At 32.1% G+C, this 14,993-nt stretch overlaps 2 protein-coding genes across 3 annotated transcripts in view; both read left to right on the top strand.

The window, feature by feature from the left end:
• LOC134840599 (F-box/LRR-repeat protein 2-like) overlaps window positions 1-14,993 on the top strand; it is a 382,029-nt gene that overhangs the window by 170,826 nt on the left and 196,210 nt on the right. The window lies entirely within an intron of this gene.
• Window positions 1-14,993, top strand: part of LOC134839024 (innexin unc-9-like) — a 38,451-nt gene that overhangs the window by 5,153 nt on the left and 18,305 nt on the right. The window contains exons 1-2 of one of the 2 annotated variants that reach the window (XM_063854417.1): window positions 13,426-13,621; window positions 14,111-14,792. In XM_063854417.1, coding sequence (XP_063710487.1) covers window positions 14,655-14,792 — 138 coding nt within the window. In that variant the 5' untranslated portion in view covers window positions 13,426-13,621; window positions 14,111-14,654. Of the gene's footprint in view, window positions 1-13,425; window positions 13,622-14,110; window positions 14,793-14,993 lie in introns of those variants that run through there. The other variant, XM_063854416.1, reaches the window with a different exon arrangement.

The raw sequence follows: 14,993 nt of genomic DNA, 5'->3' as shown, positions 1-14,993 counted from the left end.
ACTCGGTTTCCAAAATTTTGATTAATTAGTTCAGATGTCAAGAATCTTGCACATGGCTCATTTTAAGTAATGAAGATAAGATTATAATTGAATTAGATTTTCTCATCATTTTAGTTTTTTGTCTTCGTTAAATTGGTTTTCTAGCCGCTTTATAACGTGCGCTCATTTTATTATCCGGAATTTTTACCATTGTAGACCCCATGACTTGCAAAATTTGTTTTAGCTCCCACTCTCTTTGTACAGCGATTGTTAAACGCCTAATTAGCTTGTATTGGTTGAACTTGCAATTTTCAGAACTGCATAACTTCAAATATTGTACAGCGATTGTTATACAGCTAAATAGCCTTTATTGACCGAACTTGCGATTTTCAGAATTTCATAACTTCAGAAAAAGCAATCGCTGGTGAATTATTTGTTTTTGATTCAAGCTCAAGGAATGGATGATATCCTAGCAAATGATGTTCCAGCATCGAAAACACATCAAACTTATGATCAGCTCAGTTTCTCTATGTTAACCTACACGGTTGCTGATTTGAAAAGTGATTGAAATATTTGTTGATTGTTAAAGCTTGCCGTTCTGTAACTGTACTCATTTTCAGGAAATTTTTTGTAATTTTTAAACAGAATCTTTTTCTTAATTATTTTCCCAAGCAGTTCTCCACCTTCTTTTAAAAGAAAGATTGAAAATAGATTATAATAGTTGCAGGCCCATATCTATTTAGTACAGCAGGAGCAAAAATTTTGAATTGTACTATAGAGATTACAAGTACTTCTGAATGAAATATATGATTCAAATGAAACAATTCAGTTTCCTTACAAGCCAAATTGTTGTTATTGAGATAAGAACTTCTACTGAAAAGTTACGTGGAAATAAGATCAACAAAATTAAGAAGCATTCGATACGCTCCATCTTTTCTCTTTCATTAGAAAATTTAAAATAGGGCTTATAATGAAAAATTACCTCGGTTTAAAAGCTACTCGAAGCAAATCATTTAAGTTGAAAACTCTTAATCCTCCCGCATGCAGAATCGAATTTCCAAAATTTCTAATGCCCTCGATGGTTCAATTTTTTGCTGATAATACTGACTTGATTAAATTAAATTGTTATTATAAAAGTTTCAATCAGGATCTTTCAATCAGGATCAGAAAATTGACTTGGTTAAGTAGCAGTAAATTATCTTTCAATATAATTAAAATTGTTGGAAATGACGTTTCGATTGATACTGCCTTTTTATCTTGATTTGGATCTCTAGTTGAGTTATGAAAAGATTTATGCTTCATCATTTAAATATGTTGGTGTTTACTGAGATTATCATTTTTATTTTACAGCTCATATAGATTTTGTGCGTACGAAGCTCAGAAAACGATAGTGTATTCTTTCTAACAGGCGTTTTTTCGTTTCAAAATCAGCTTTACTTGAATAATTTTGCTAAAGTGTCAGGTAATTTTGCTATATAGATTGTTTATTCTTGTTTGCATGATCTACGTTTCCTTATTGCTGCTTCTCTCGAGTCAAAAAAGATAACCAAGTTTTTTAAAAGAAACTAGGAAAGCATTCGACTATTCTTTTAAACAAGAAAATCTAACTTTTTTCATTGACATTAAGACGACTTTTTGACGTTCGTTCTGATATCTTTGTCAAGACTTCACTGCAGAAGTTTTTTTGCTTATCTTCATCAATTTGAGTTTCTCCCTAATTGATCAGACGAACTAGTTTGAAACTTCTTGAAAAACTAAACCTCAAAAACAAGATACGAAGAGAATCACTTGTATACAGAGGTTCATAGTATTTTTTTTGAGATTTCTGCGACAAAAAAACTCGGTTTCCAAATATTTTGATTATCTTTTTTAGATGTTTAAAATTTTGCACATGGTTCATTTTTAGTAATCGAGGATTGTAATTGACTTAGAATTATTATACGAAGAGAATCACTTGTATACAGAGGCTCATAGTTTTTTTTGAGATTTCTGTGACACAAAAACTCGGTTTCCAAATATTTTGATTATCTTTTTTAGATGTCTAAAATTTTGCACATGGTTCAATTTTAGTAATCGAGGACTATAATTGACTGACTTAGAATTAATTTATTGTAACTTATGATTAATATACATGTATAATATCTTCAAGTTATGTCCACATCTATAAGAATAAGTACCCAGTAGCTTCGAAGGTACGAAGGCTCTTTTAAAATTTCGCAACTGGTTAGCCAAAATGGGTGTCTTGAAACCATGCCAAAGGAAACCCTTTGGTTAGTGAGGGTTTAAGATCCCTGAGGGGAAGGTGTGCGCAAACTACCCGAAATCTGCTCCTGACTGTTTATTTGAAATCTCTGATTTTTCAAGTTGCAGTAAAAAAACCAGAGCAGCTGTTACTTATGCTTAATTGTTTCAAAAAGAGTACTTAAACTCTCGTAATTCCATATTGCTTATTTTTTTATTTGGTGTTTTGGAAAACTGTACAACCAACGATGCCCATCAAGAAGGCGGGTAAGTTCATATCAGCTAAAAAAACAATCACTGGTGAAATGTTTGTTTTTAAGTCAAGCTCAAGGAAAGAATGATATTCTAGCAAATGTAGCCCCAGCATCGAAAACACATCAAACTTACGAACAGCTCAGTTTCTGTATGTTTACCTACACTGTTAGTGATTTGAAAGTCGATTAAAACACCTGATTTATGCAGAATAACATATTTTTGGCGCAGTTGGATTTCAAAATTTAATTGCTAAAGCTTGCCGTTCGGGAACTGTACCAATTTTAAGGAAGTTTATACAATTTTTTCAATGGAATCTTTTCCTAGCTCTTTTTCCCAAGCAGTTCTCCATCTTCTTTTAGAACAAAGATTGAAAATTGATTATAAGAGTTGCAGACCCTTATCTAGTTTGAACAAAAGAGCAAAAGTTATGAATTGTACTAAAGAGATTTCAAGTACTTCGGAATTAAATATTTGATTAATATGAAACATTTCAGTTTCCTTAGAAGCCAAATTGTTGCTATTGAGATAAAAAAAATTCCACAGAATCAAGAGCAAAACAATTAAGAAGCGTTCGATACGATCCATCATTTCTTTTTTATTAGAAATTTTAAAATAGAGCTAGTGATGAAAAATTGCCTTCTTTTAAAAGCTACTCGAAGCAAACCATTTAAAATGAAAATTCTCAATCCTCCCGCATGCAGAATCGAATTTTCAAAATTTCTATTGCCTTCGATGGTTTATTTTTTGCTACAAAAACTGACTTAAATAGATCAAATTGTTCTTTTAATAGTTTCTATCAGGATTTTTCAATCATGATCAAGAAATTGACTTGGTTAATTAGTAGTAAATTATCTTTCAATATAATTAAAATTGTTGAAATTGACGTTTCGATTGATAGTGCCTTTTCATCTTGATTTTGATCTCTAGATGAGTTATAAAAAGATTTAAGCTTCATCTTTTAAATATCTTGATGTTTACTCAGAGTATCAACTTTCTTTCACATCTCAAACAGATTTTGTGCGTACCAAGCTCAGAAAACAATAGTGACTTCTTTGCAACAGGCGTCGTTCTGTTTCAAAGTCAGCTTTACTGGAATACTTTTGCTAAAGTAATCAAATCAATTTTGCTATATAGATTGTTTATTCTTGTTCGCATGATCTACGTTTCCTTATTGCTGCTGCTCGTGAGTCAAAAAAGATAATTACGTTTTTTTCTCAAAATAAACTAGGATGGCGTGTTACCATTCTTGTAAAAACAAGAAACTCCGCTGCGAATTTTTTTGAATTAGCTTTATCAATTTGAGTTTTTCCGTATGTGATCAGATGAACAAGTATGAAACTTTTTGAAAAATTGAACCTCAAGAACAAGATACATAAAGAACCATTTGTATACAGAGGTTATTATTTTATAATTTTTCTGTGACAAAACAACTCGTTTTCCAAAAATTTGATTAATTAGTTCAGATGTCAAGAATCTTGCACATGGTTCATTTTAAGTAATGAAGATAAGATTATAATTGAATTAGATTTTCTCATCATTTTAGTTTTTTTGTCTTCGTTAAATTGGTTTTCTAGCCGCTTTATAAACGTGCGCCCATTTTATTATCCGGAATTTTTTACCATTGTACCATTTTATTATCCGGAATTTTTACCATTGTAGTTTTACCATTGTTAAACACCTAATTAACTTATATTGGCTGAACTTGCAAGTTTCAGAACTTCATAACTTCAAATAGCATTCAGCGATTGTTATACAGCTAAATAGCCTTTATTGACCGAACTAATTTTTTGCTGATAATACTGACTTGAATAAATTAAATTGTTATTATAAAAGTCTCAATCAGGATCTTTCAATCAGGATCAGAAAATTGACTTGGTTAAATAGCAGTAAATTATCTTTCAATATAATTAAGATTGTTGAAAATGACGTTTCGATTGATACTGCCTTTTTATCTTGATTTTGATCTCTAGTTGAGTTATAAAAAAATTTACGCCTCATCATATAAATATCTTGGTGTTTACTCAGGTTATCAACTTTCTTTTTTGGCTCATATAGATTTTGTGCGTACGAAGCTCACAAAACAATAGTGTATTCTTTTTAACAGGCGTTTTTTTCGTTTCAAAATCAGCTTTTCTTGAATAATTTTGCTAAGGTGTCAGGTATTTTTGCTATATAGATTGTTTATTCTTGTTTGCATGATCTACGTTTCCTTATTGCTGCTTCTCTTGAGTCAAAATAGATACTCAAGTTTTTAAAAAGAAACTAGGAAAGCATTCGACTATTCTTTTAAACAAGAAAATCTAACTTTTTTCTTTGACATTAATACGACTTTTTGACGTTCGTTCTGATATCTTTATCAAGACTTCACTGCAGAAGTTTTTTGCTTGTCTTCATCAATTTGAGTTTCTCCCGATTAGATCAGACGAACTAGTTTGAAACTTCTTGAAAAACTGAGCCTCAAAAACAAGATACGAAGAGAATCACTTGTATACAGAGGTTCATAGTTTTTTTTGAGATTTCTGTGACAAAAAAAACTCGGTTTCCAAATATCTTGATTATCTTTTTTAGATGTCTAAAATTTTGCACATGGTTCATTTTAAGTAATCGAGGATTATAGTTGACTTAGAATTGTTTTATTGTAACTTATGATTAATATACATGTACGCCCACATCATATACAAGTTACGCCCACATCATATACAAGTTACGCCCACATCATTTTAATTTTTTCGTCTTCGAGTATTTGGTTTTCTAGCCGCTTTATAAATTTGTGCGCATTTAATTATCCGGAGTTTTTTTTACCCTTGTAGCCCTCATGACATGAAAATTTGTTTTAGGTCCCACTCTTTGTGTACAGCAATTGTTAAACGCCTAATTAGCCTATAATGGGTGAATTTGTAACTTCAGAAAAAGCAATCACTGGTGAAATATTTGTTTTTGATTCAAGCTCAAGGAATGAATGATATCCTAGCAAATGATGTCCCAGCATCAAAACACATCATACTTATGAACAGCTCAGTTTCTGTATGTTTACTTACACGGTTACTGATTTGAAAGTTGATTGAAATATTTGATCTATTCAGAATAACACATTTTTGGCGCAGATGGATTTCAAAATTTAATTGGTAAATCTTCCCGTTCACTAACTGTACCCATTTTTAAGAATTTTATAGAATTTGTTAAACAGAATCTTTTCCTAACTAATTTTCCCGAGAAGTTCTCCGCATTCTCTTAAAATAAAGATTGAAAATTGATTATAATAGTTGCAGATCCATATCTATTTTGAACAGCGGGAGCAAAAATTTTGAATTGTACTATAGAGATTACAAGTACTTCGGAATTAAATGTTTGATTTATATGATTTATTTCAGTTTCTTTAGAAGCCAGATTGTTGTTTTTGAGATGAGAAATTCCACTGAAAAATTACTTCGAATTAAGAGCAAAGTAATTAAGAAGCGTTCGATACGCTCCATCATTTCTCTTTCATTAGGAATTTTTAAAAAAGGTTTTTGATGAAAAACTGCTTTGGTTTAAAAGCTACTTAAAGCAAAACATTGAAGTTGAAAATTCTCAATCCTCCCGCATGCAGAATCGATTTTCCAAAATTTCTATTCCCTTCGATGGTCTATTTTTTGCTGATTAAACTTACTTAAATAAATCAAATTGTTCTTTTTATAGTTTCAATCAGTATCTTTCAATCAGGATCAGGAAATTGACTTGGTTAAGTAGCAGTAAATTACCTTTCAATATAATTAAGATTGTTGAAAATGACGTTTCGATTGATACTGCCTTTTTATCTTGATTTTGATCTCTAGATGAGTTATAAAAAGATTTATGTTTCATCTTTTAAATATCTTGGTGTTTGCTCAGAGTATCAACTTTCTTTTGCATCTCATATAGGTTTTGTGCGTACGAAGTTCAGAAAACAATAGTGTACTGTTTCTAACAGGCGTTTTTTTGTTTCAAAATCAGCTTTACTTGAATACTTTTGCTAAAGTGTCAAATCAATTTTGCTATATAGATTGTTTGTTCTTGATGGATGAGCAACGTTTCCTTATTGCTGTTTCTCGTGAGTCAAAAAAGATGATTAAATTTTTTTCAAAAGAAACTAGGAAAGCATTCGACCATTCTTGTAAAATTAAAAAACTCGTTCTGATATCTTTGTCAAGAGTTCACTGCGAAATTTTTTAAATTATCTTCATCAATTTGAGTTTTTCCGTACTTGATCAGACGAAATAGTTTGAAACAATTTAAACTAGCGAGCCTCAAAAACAAGATACAAATCGAGTCACTTGTATACAGAGGTTGAAATTTTCTAATTTTTCTGTGACAAAAACAACTCGGTTTCCAAAAGTTGTTATTAATTATTTCAGATGTCTAGAATCTTGCACATGGTTCATTTTAAGTAATGAAGATAGGATTATAATTGACTTAGATTTAATTGATTGTAACTTATAATTTATTCTTGCAAAATTAAAAAACTCGTTCTGATATCTTTGTCAAGACTTCACTGCGAACTTTTTTAAATTATCTTCATCAATTTGAGTTTTTCCGTACTTGATCAGACGAAATAGTTTGAAACAATTTAAACTAGCGAGCCTCAAAAACAAGATACAAATCGAGTCACTTGTATACAGAGGTTGAAATTTTCTAATTTTTCTGTGACAAAAACAACTCGGTTTCCAAAAGTTGTTATTAATTATTTCAGATGTCTAGAATCTTGCACATGGTTCATTTTAAGTAATGAAGATAGGATTATAATTGGCTTAGATTTAATTGATTGTAACTTATGATTTATATACAAGTATAGTATCTTCAAGTTACGCTCTCATCACTTTAGTTTTTTTGTCTTCGGGTATGAGGTTTTCTAGCCGCTTTATAAACTTGCGCGCATTTTATTATCCGGAGTTTTTACCATTGTAGCCCCCCATGACGTGCAAAGTTTGTTTTAGCACCCCCCCCTTCACTCTTTTCGTATAGCGATTGTTAAACACCTAATTAGCCTGTTTTGGCCGAACTTGCAAGTTTCAGAATTTCACAACTTCAGAAAAAGTAATCGATGGTGAAATATTTGATTTTGATTCAAGCTCAAGGAATTTATATCTTCCAGATGCAATGAAACATTTTGTCAAAATTGGTTGATTAAAAAGTTGAAATTGGTCTTATTTAAAGAACCATCCCAATTTATAAACTTTCCATATTTTTGAAGTCACTGGTTGTATGAATGAAATCCAAACTGGTAAGATCTTTCATATACAAGTTTGCACAATTTTAAAGTTTTTTCTTCTTAAAGCCGGGCTGTTGAGGATGACAAAGTCATGATAGCTTTTGGCAACAGAAGGCACAAGTTAAAACTCAATAAACTGAGTAATCGTGCTTTTCCTCCATTCGATCTTAATCAAATTGCTCGATTTTATCCGAAAATTTTGAACTATTTTTTTTTAAAAGAGAAACCTAATGCTTAAAGTTCCAAAATCAAAATTGTCCGAAAACAGCAATTTTTTGTGTAAATGAATTTTGGGCCAAATCTTTCATACTTGCTTTATGAAATGCCCAACTTTGATACTTTTAGACGCCTTCAAATCCGCCAAGCCACCTGCCAACCCCGCAGCTATTATGTTGTATACGAGGACCGAAGCTTCCATTCTTACATGGCCCTTTCCATGCAATCCTTATAAAGGGATCGGTTGAAAACAAAAGTGACAATTCATCATTCAGTATGAATTTTTGATCTGGTATAGGGCAAATAGAGGAAATAATGAACAGAAAGTAGGTGTGGGAATTGATATGTTTTTCGGAATTATCTTGTACGGAGTGACCGGCCGATGCCCTATAAAACACTAGCGGTCTTTACTGTTACATTTTCTGCTAGTACTTGCATTAGTAATCTGAATGATCAAAATTAAACGTACTAGTACACGGATCTGCAAATTATACGAATTTTTTCAGATCGACCAACTATCAGATTGTTCAGACATCGATACGGTATAGATGCTATCGGAAAACAAAGTTCCACATTATTTCTTATCGCTCTTTTTCAAAAAATGTAAACTGAAACACAGTAGCACAGAAATTTCCGACCACAATAATAAAAAAAAATGTATCGTTTTTTATATGTGGCATGATGAAAGGATCTGAATCCTAAAATTTTTCGATTTTTTTTTCAAGTATTATTCTAAAAACGCTCCAAGAAACTATATTTGCTGGTTTAAAACCTAAATTATACAGCTTTTTGTCACTCACAAGAATTACACTACTGTACCAGCAGTGAGGTTCTATGGATAATAGTCGATTATAATGGATTTTCATTGTCAGTCTCCGTAAATTTCAAAAAGAATTGATTATAATCGATTAAAAGGATTATAATGTTTTTTTTTCCGAAAGAATATAATCCATTCTAAGCGATTATAATCGATTATTTTTGAAAAATGTATTCCCAAAACGTAAGATAAATCATAATTTATTTCAAATCAATTAAAATCCATAATTTTTCAACAAACTTAACCGCTTCATTGTTCCGACTATTTGAAAATGGGGAGGAACTTTGTATTCGGGTGTATTTTAGTTGTTTTCTACGCAAAATGAGGTACCACAAATGACTATGGGAATGGGTCGAGTGATATATATATATAAAAGCCCTTTCAGTCTTTATTCGAACGACTTTAAAAACAGGTCTCAAGTTTTTGATTTTTAATCTAAGCTCGATCGAATAATGCGAGTGAACAGGTTTATAATATTTTATTTTTGTTTTTTTTTAGGCCGTGAATACCTAATTTTACTCAAGTAAAATTATTTTTTTTTAAACTTTTTCTGTAGCGCAATTTGGGAATTAAAAACTTCCAAATTGCGAAAAAAAAATCAGCAAAACAATTTAGAATTTTAAAAAATATATTTTTGCTTTTTTTTGTCATTTTTCTAAAAAAAATTTTTTTCAAGTTACGCTCTCATCGCTTTAGTTTTTTTGTCTTCGGGTATGAGGTTTTCTAGCCGCTTTATAAACTTGCGCGCATTTTATTATCCGGAGTTTTCACCATTGTAGCCCCCCATGACGTGCAAAGTTTGTTTTAGCCCCCCACTTCACTCTCTTCGTACAGCGATTGTTAAACACCTAATTAGCCTATTTTGGCCGAACTTGCAACTTTCAGAATTTCACAACTTCAGAAAAAGTAATCGATGGTGAAATATTTGTTTTTGATTCAAGCTCAAGGAATTTATATCTTCCAGATGCAATGAAACATTTTGTCAAAATTGGTTGATTAAAAAGTTGAAATTGGTCTTATTTAAAAAACCATCCCAATTTATAAACTTTCCATTTTTTTGAAGTCACTGGTTGTATGAATGAAATCCAACCTGGTAAGATCTTTCATATACAAGTTTGCACAATTTTAAAGTTTTTTCTTATTAAAGCCGGCTGCTGAGGATGACGAAGTCATGATAGCTTTTGGCAACAGAAGGCACAAGTTAGAACTCAATAAACTGAGTAATCGTGCTTTTCCTCCATTCGATTTTAATCAAATTGCTCGATTTTATCCGAAAATTTTGAACTATTTTTTTTAAAAAAGAGAAAACTAATGCTTAAAGTTCCAAAATCAAAATTGTCCGAAAACAGCAATTACTTTTTTGGTTTATATGAGATGTGGGCCAAATCTTTCATACTTGCCTTTGATACTTTTACACGCCTTCAAATCCGCCAAGCCACCTGCCAACCCCGCAGCTATCATGTTGTATACGAGGACCGAAGCTTCCATTCTTGTATGGCCCTTTCCATGCTATGCTTATAAAGGGATGGGTTGAAAACAAAAGTGACAATTCATCATTCAGTTTGAGTTTTTGATCTGGTATAGGGCAAATAGAGGAAATAATGAACAGAAAGTGGGTGTGGGAATTGATATGTTTTTCGGAATTATCTTGTACGGAGTGACCGGCCGATGCCCTATAAAACACTAGCGGTCGTTACTGGTACATTTTCTGCTAGTACATGCATTAGTAATCTGAGTGATCAAAATTAAATGTACTAGTACACGGATCTGCAAATTATACGAATTTTTTCAGATCGACCAACTATCAGATTGTTCAGACATCGATACGGTATAGATGCTATCGGAAAACAAAGTTCCACATTATTTCTTATCGCTCTTTTTCAAAAAATGTAAACTGAAACACAGTAGCACAGAAATTTCCGACCACAATAATAAAAAAAATGTATCGTTTTTTATATGTGGCATGATGAAAGGATCTGAATCCTAAAATTTTTCGATTTTTTTTCAAGTTTTATTCTAAAAGCGCTCCAAGAAACTATATTTGCTGGTTTAAAACCTAAATTATACAGCTTTTTGTCACTCGCAAGAATTACACTACTGTACCAGCAGTGAGGTTCTATCGATTATAATGGATTTTCATTGTCAGTCTCCGTAAATTTCAAAAAGAATTGATTATAATCGATTCAAACTGGATTAAAATGTTTCTTTTTTGAAAGAATATAATCCATTATAAGCAATTATAATCGATTATTTTTGAAAAATGTATTTCGAAAACTTAAGATAAATCATAATTTATTTCAAATCAATTAAAATCCATAATTTTTCAACAAACGCAACCGCTTCATTGTTCCGACTATTTGAAAATGGGGAGGAACTTTGTATTCGGGTGTGTTTTAGTTGTTTTCCACGCAAAATCAGGTACCACAAATGATTATGGGAATGGGTCGAGTGATATATATATATAAGCCCTTTCAGTCTTTATTCTAACGACTTTAAAAACAGGTCTTAAGTTTTTGATTTTTTATCTAAGCTCGATCGAATAATGCGAGTGAACAGGCTTATAATATTTTATTTTTGTCTTTTTTTAGGCCGTGAATACTTAATTTTACTCAAGTAAAATTGTTTTTTTTTTTAACTTTTTTTGTAGCGCAATTTGGGAATTAAAAACTTCCAAATTGCGAAAAAAATTCTGCGAAACAATTTAGAATTTTAAAAAATATATTTTTCTGTTTTTTTTTGTCATTTTTCTAAAAAAAATAGTTGTCCATTTTGCTTTTTTCTGTGACTGTCGAATAATGCTAAGTACTAGTTTTTCGTTCAGATCGTTTGATCACAACAGGCAGAAAAATACGACACTAATTTGAAAGAAAAACTACACTTTTATTTAAAAAATTTTAAACTGTTCGGAACATTATGTACTATTCGCAAAGTAACCGGCTACCTTGTTTCGTTTTATTTATGTTTTGTTATGCGCGCTTTTCAGTTGGTATCTTTTTCATTTTTTTTTTCAATTCGATTTTTCTAAACAAATTTTTGAAAAAAAACCTTCAAATAGTGCGACTTCTAAAAATTCTTCAAAACGTCTAAACATGATAATACACATATTTCTAGGTTATTAACAAGGTTGCGTCGACATCTATTGTGTGGTCCCATAGTGTAATTATAATCGATTATAATGGTAACATTCCTGACCACGAAAATTGATTATAATCGATTATTATACTCTGTACTATTATACCCGAAACCTCTCTGCGTGCAAGCCTGCTCGCTTTCTTTTCTTGCTCCAAATAAGATAAAAAGTCAAAAATTGCATTCAATTTTCCTCGACATTTTGCCAATTATCCTCGACTTGGAGAAAACTTTTTGGAATTTTCAAAATGCTTGTCAAATCGCGACTAAAGAGGCTTCAAAAATATAATACTTAAGTCGTTCTGATGATTATTTTTGATTCCTGATTTTGCATGAAAAACAGAAAAAAACTAAAACACCAGAAGACAAAATTTCCCCGTCATTTTCTATAGTCGGAAAAATTTTAAACAATCTAATTATTTCGCTAAAAAGTTTCTCTTCCACATTCTACTGTGAATAAAAGCCCAGCATCATCAAAAAAGGCGCTCAGCCCTATCAGATGTTACAGGCAGTCACTATAAAGTTTTCGTTTTTTTGCCAGAATTTCTTCGGCAATATCTATATCAGCTGCTGTCGATCTCTTCAAACTGTTTCAGACATACGTTTTCCTAAAACTGATTTCCAATTCTGATTTACTGCTAGAAACTTTGAAAGTTGTTAAGATTTTACCCGTTTCAATATCAGGATTAAACGTTTGATGTTTCGTGAAATTGAAATGGTGTTCCAAGTTTGAGTGATCTGCCAATAAGTTGTCGGAAAAATTTTGAACATCTGCAGCCGGGGTTTTTATAGCTTCGAACCTTTCTTATTTTTAGCATCTGACAGTTTTTGTAACAAACCAGGTAAATAATAACATCTGGATTTTTTTTACTTTTAATAATGTCCGGTTAGAAACACAAAGCATTTGATATCTTTATCTCAAAAACTGCGGGGTTTTGCCGGCATCAAGAAAAAAATCATTCAATAAAAAAATTGTTTGATAGGTAAGATTTAATTGCGCATGAAAACATTTCATACCCAGCTCCAAGAAGTCTTTGGAGATGAATCCCACTTTCTTATTTGTTGTTTCCAGAAGTGCTTCCAGACTATAGTTTAAGTATAGATCGGTTTTTATTGCCCCTTTGTCTCACATATGTGAGTTTGAACAGCGCCGTCTAAGCCAATATTACAAATTTTGAGAGGAAAGTGGGGGAGGGGGGGGGGGGGCTGGAGACTTTGGGAGATGCAGAAAAAACGCGTTTATTGGGTCAACACATTTCACAGCGCCTAAAAATGCTCTGTTTGACTTTTTTCTTAAATTCGCCTAAAGCTACAATTTTTCCTAAAAGCGATTCAGGGGAAGATGTTAACTTGGTTCAAAGCTGGATTTTACACGCAGCGCTGAGCCATTTTGTTCCAAATTAAGCGCTGGGTAGGAACATTTTAACTTGGTCTAGTTAGGGGGAGGATGTTAACTTGATCCGAGAAGTTAAAGCTCATTTTCCTACTATTATTCATAGATGGATGTCAGTCACTTTTTTCCAGGTGAGTAAAGCACAATACAAAGTACAGTCATTTTACAAAAGAATTACAGGAAAAGGGAAAATATTGAGACGAGTTGTATAAAATTATAGCTAGTTCCATTAGACCTGAAATTATTACACACTAATTGTGAGCTCGGACCACAATCCCAGCTGCTGGTTGTAATTTGTAAAGATAAACTTCTAACTTACTACTTAACACACGCTGACGCGCTTACTCATAAGTCAGAACTTATGGTAAGAATTTCTATTCTTATGTAATTTTGTACATTTGTAGTATTATTATGTAATTGTAGTAGTTGGTATCAAAATAGTTTTTGAAGCTCAGGGAAGCAAAATTTTCGTTATCTGATTTAGAACCCTGTCTCCATATATGTCGAGTATTCTAGTCTGCCAATCATTTTTATCGATGGTAATAGGCTTAGTACATTGGCATTAGCACCAACATGTTTGAACAACAAAGATCAAAATTGAACTTGACTCATTTTATTGCTAGTTCCGTCTCAGTGCACTTGTCTGCTCACACAAACATCCGTGCTATGTTCAAATTCAATTTATAGCTCGTTTAATTATTTGACTAATTCTACTAAAACTGATAACAGTTTTCAAAAAGTACTTTTAATTACACGTTTTCGATAAGTTTTATATGAGTACATAAAACCATAACACTAAATCAAAATCAGCACTAAAGCTTGCTTTGAAAAAATTGTTTGCCCTGTTTTTCAGCCAGGTCGTCGCAAAATACGACATAAAACGACAAGATTTAGTTGAATTGACGGCCGCGTGAAAACGAGACCTCTGAAAATCAATCTTCTGATAGACAGAAAAGAACGCGATCGAATCATCGCTCATTCAGCTATCAAGTGACTGGCTTCAATTTCAACTTCAAGTGCTTTCGAAGCATCTTATGCGAAAATTCCTCCTTGCCATATGTTACCAATCTTCAACTATCAAATCTTACCAGGTTTATAGCTGATTAAAACTAAAAAAATATCTGGACGGACGCGAAGTCGACCAGAAGTCATTCAGATATTTTGTATTCTTTGGTGTATCAAGTTGTGAGAATTTGATTCAGTTTTTTTTTCTTATTATTTTTTGTCAGTTTCATTACAAAACGAACTTTTAACATTTCATTTATATTGCTTTCGTTTCACTAATACGTTGTGCCATTCATTTCGGTTGTTGAAGATTTCGCCAACAAGTTTATGCGAATGAGGTGATCGGAAGATTGAAGACGAAGATTTGTAAAGGTGTGAATAAATAGATAGAAATGTTGAGTCACCTGTTCGACTTGGTTCGCACTAACACTGCAGCCAGCAACTACAACACAGATGGAGTGGACAAGTGCAACAGTCGCTACTGTGCCATCATCCTGCTGGTGCTCGGAACATTCGTCATCACCAACCAGGTAAGCTCCAAATTCAAACAACCAGACCGGAACGAAAATTTTTGACAGCTTTTACTTAAAAATTCATCTTCTTGTTTCTTGAAATAGAACCAATTTGGTACTACCATTTTATTAAGAAGACACAATTTTCTCAACTAGTTCCAACGTCTTTTCACAGCAAAAAGCCCTTTTTAAAGAAAAATGCCTTTTTGATACTAAAAT

This window comes from Symsagittifera roscoffensis, chromosome 2 (genome assembly GCF_963678635.1).
Source record: "Symsagittifera roscoffensis chromosome 2, txSymRosc1.1, whole genome shotgun sequence".
NCBI lineage: Eukaryota > Metazoa > Xenacoelomorpha > Acoela > Convolutidae > Symsagittifera > Symsagittifera roscoffensis.
The sequence above is the reverse complement of the archived record's forward strand: the minus strand, read 5'-3'. Positions and strand labels throughout refer to the sequence as shown.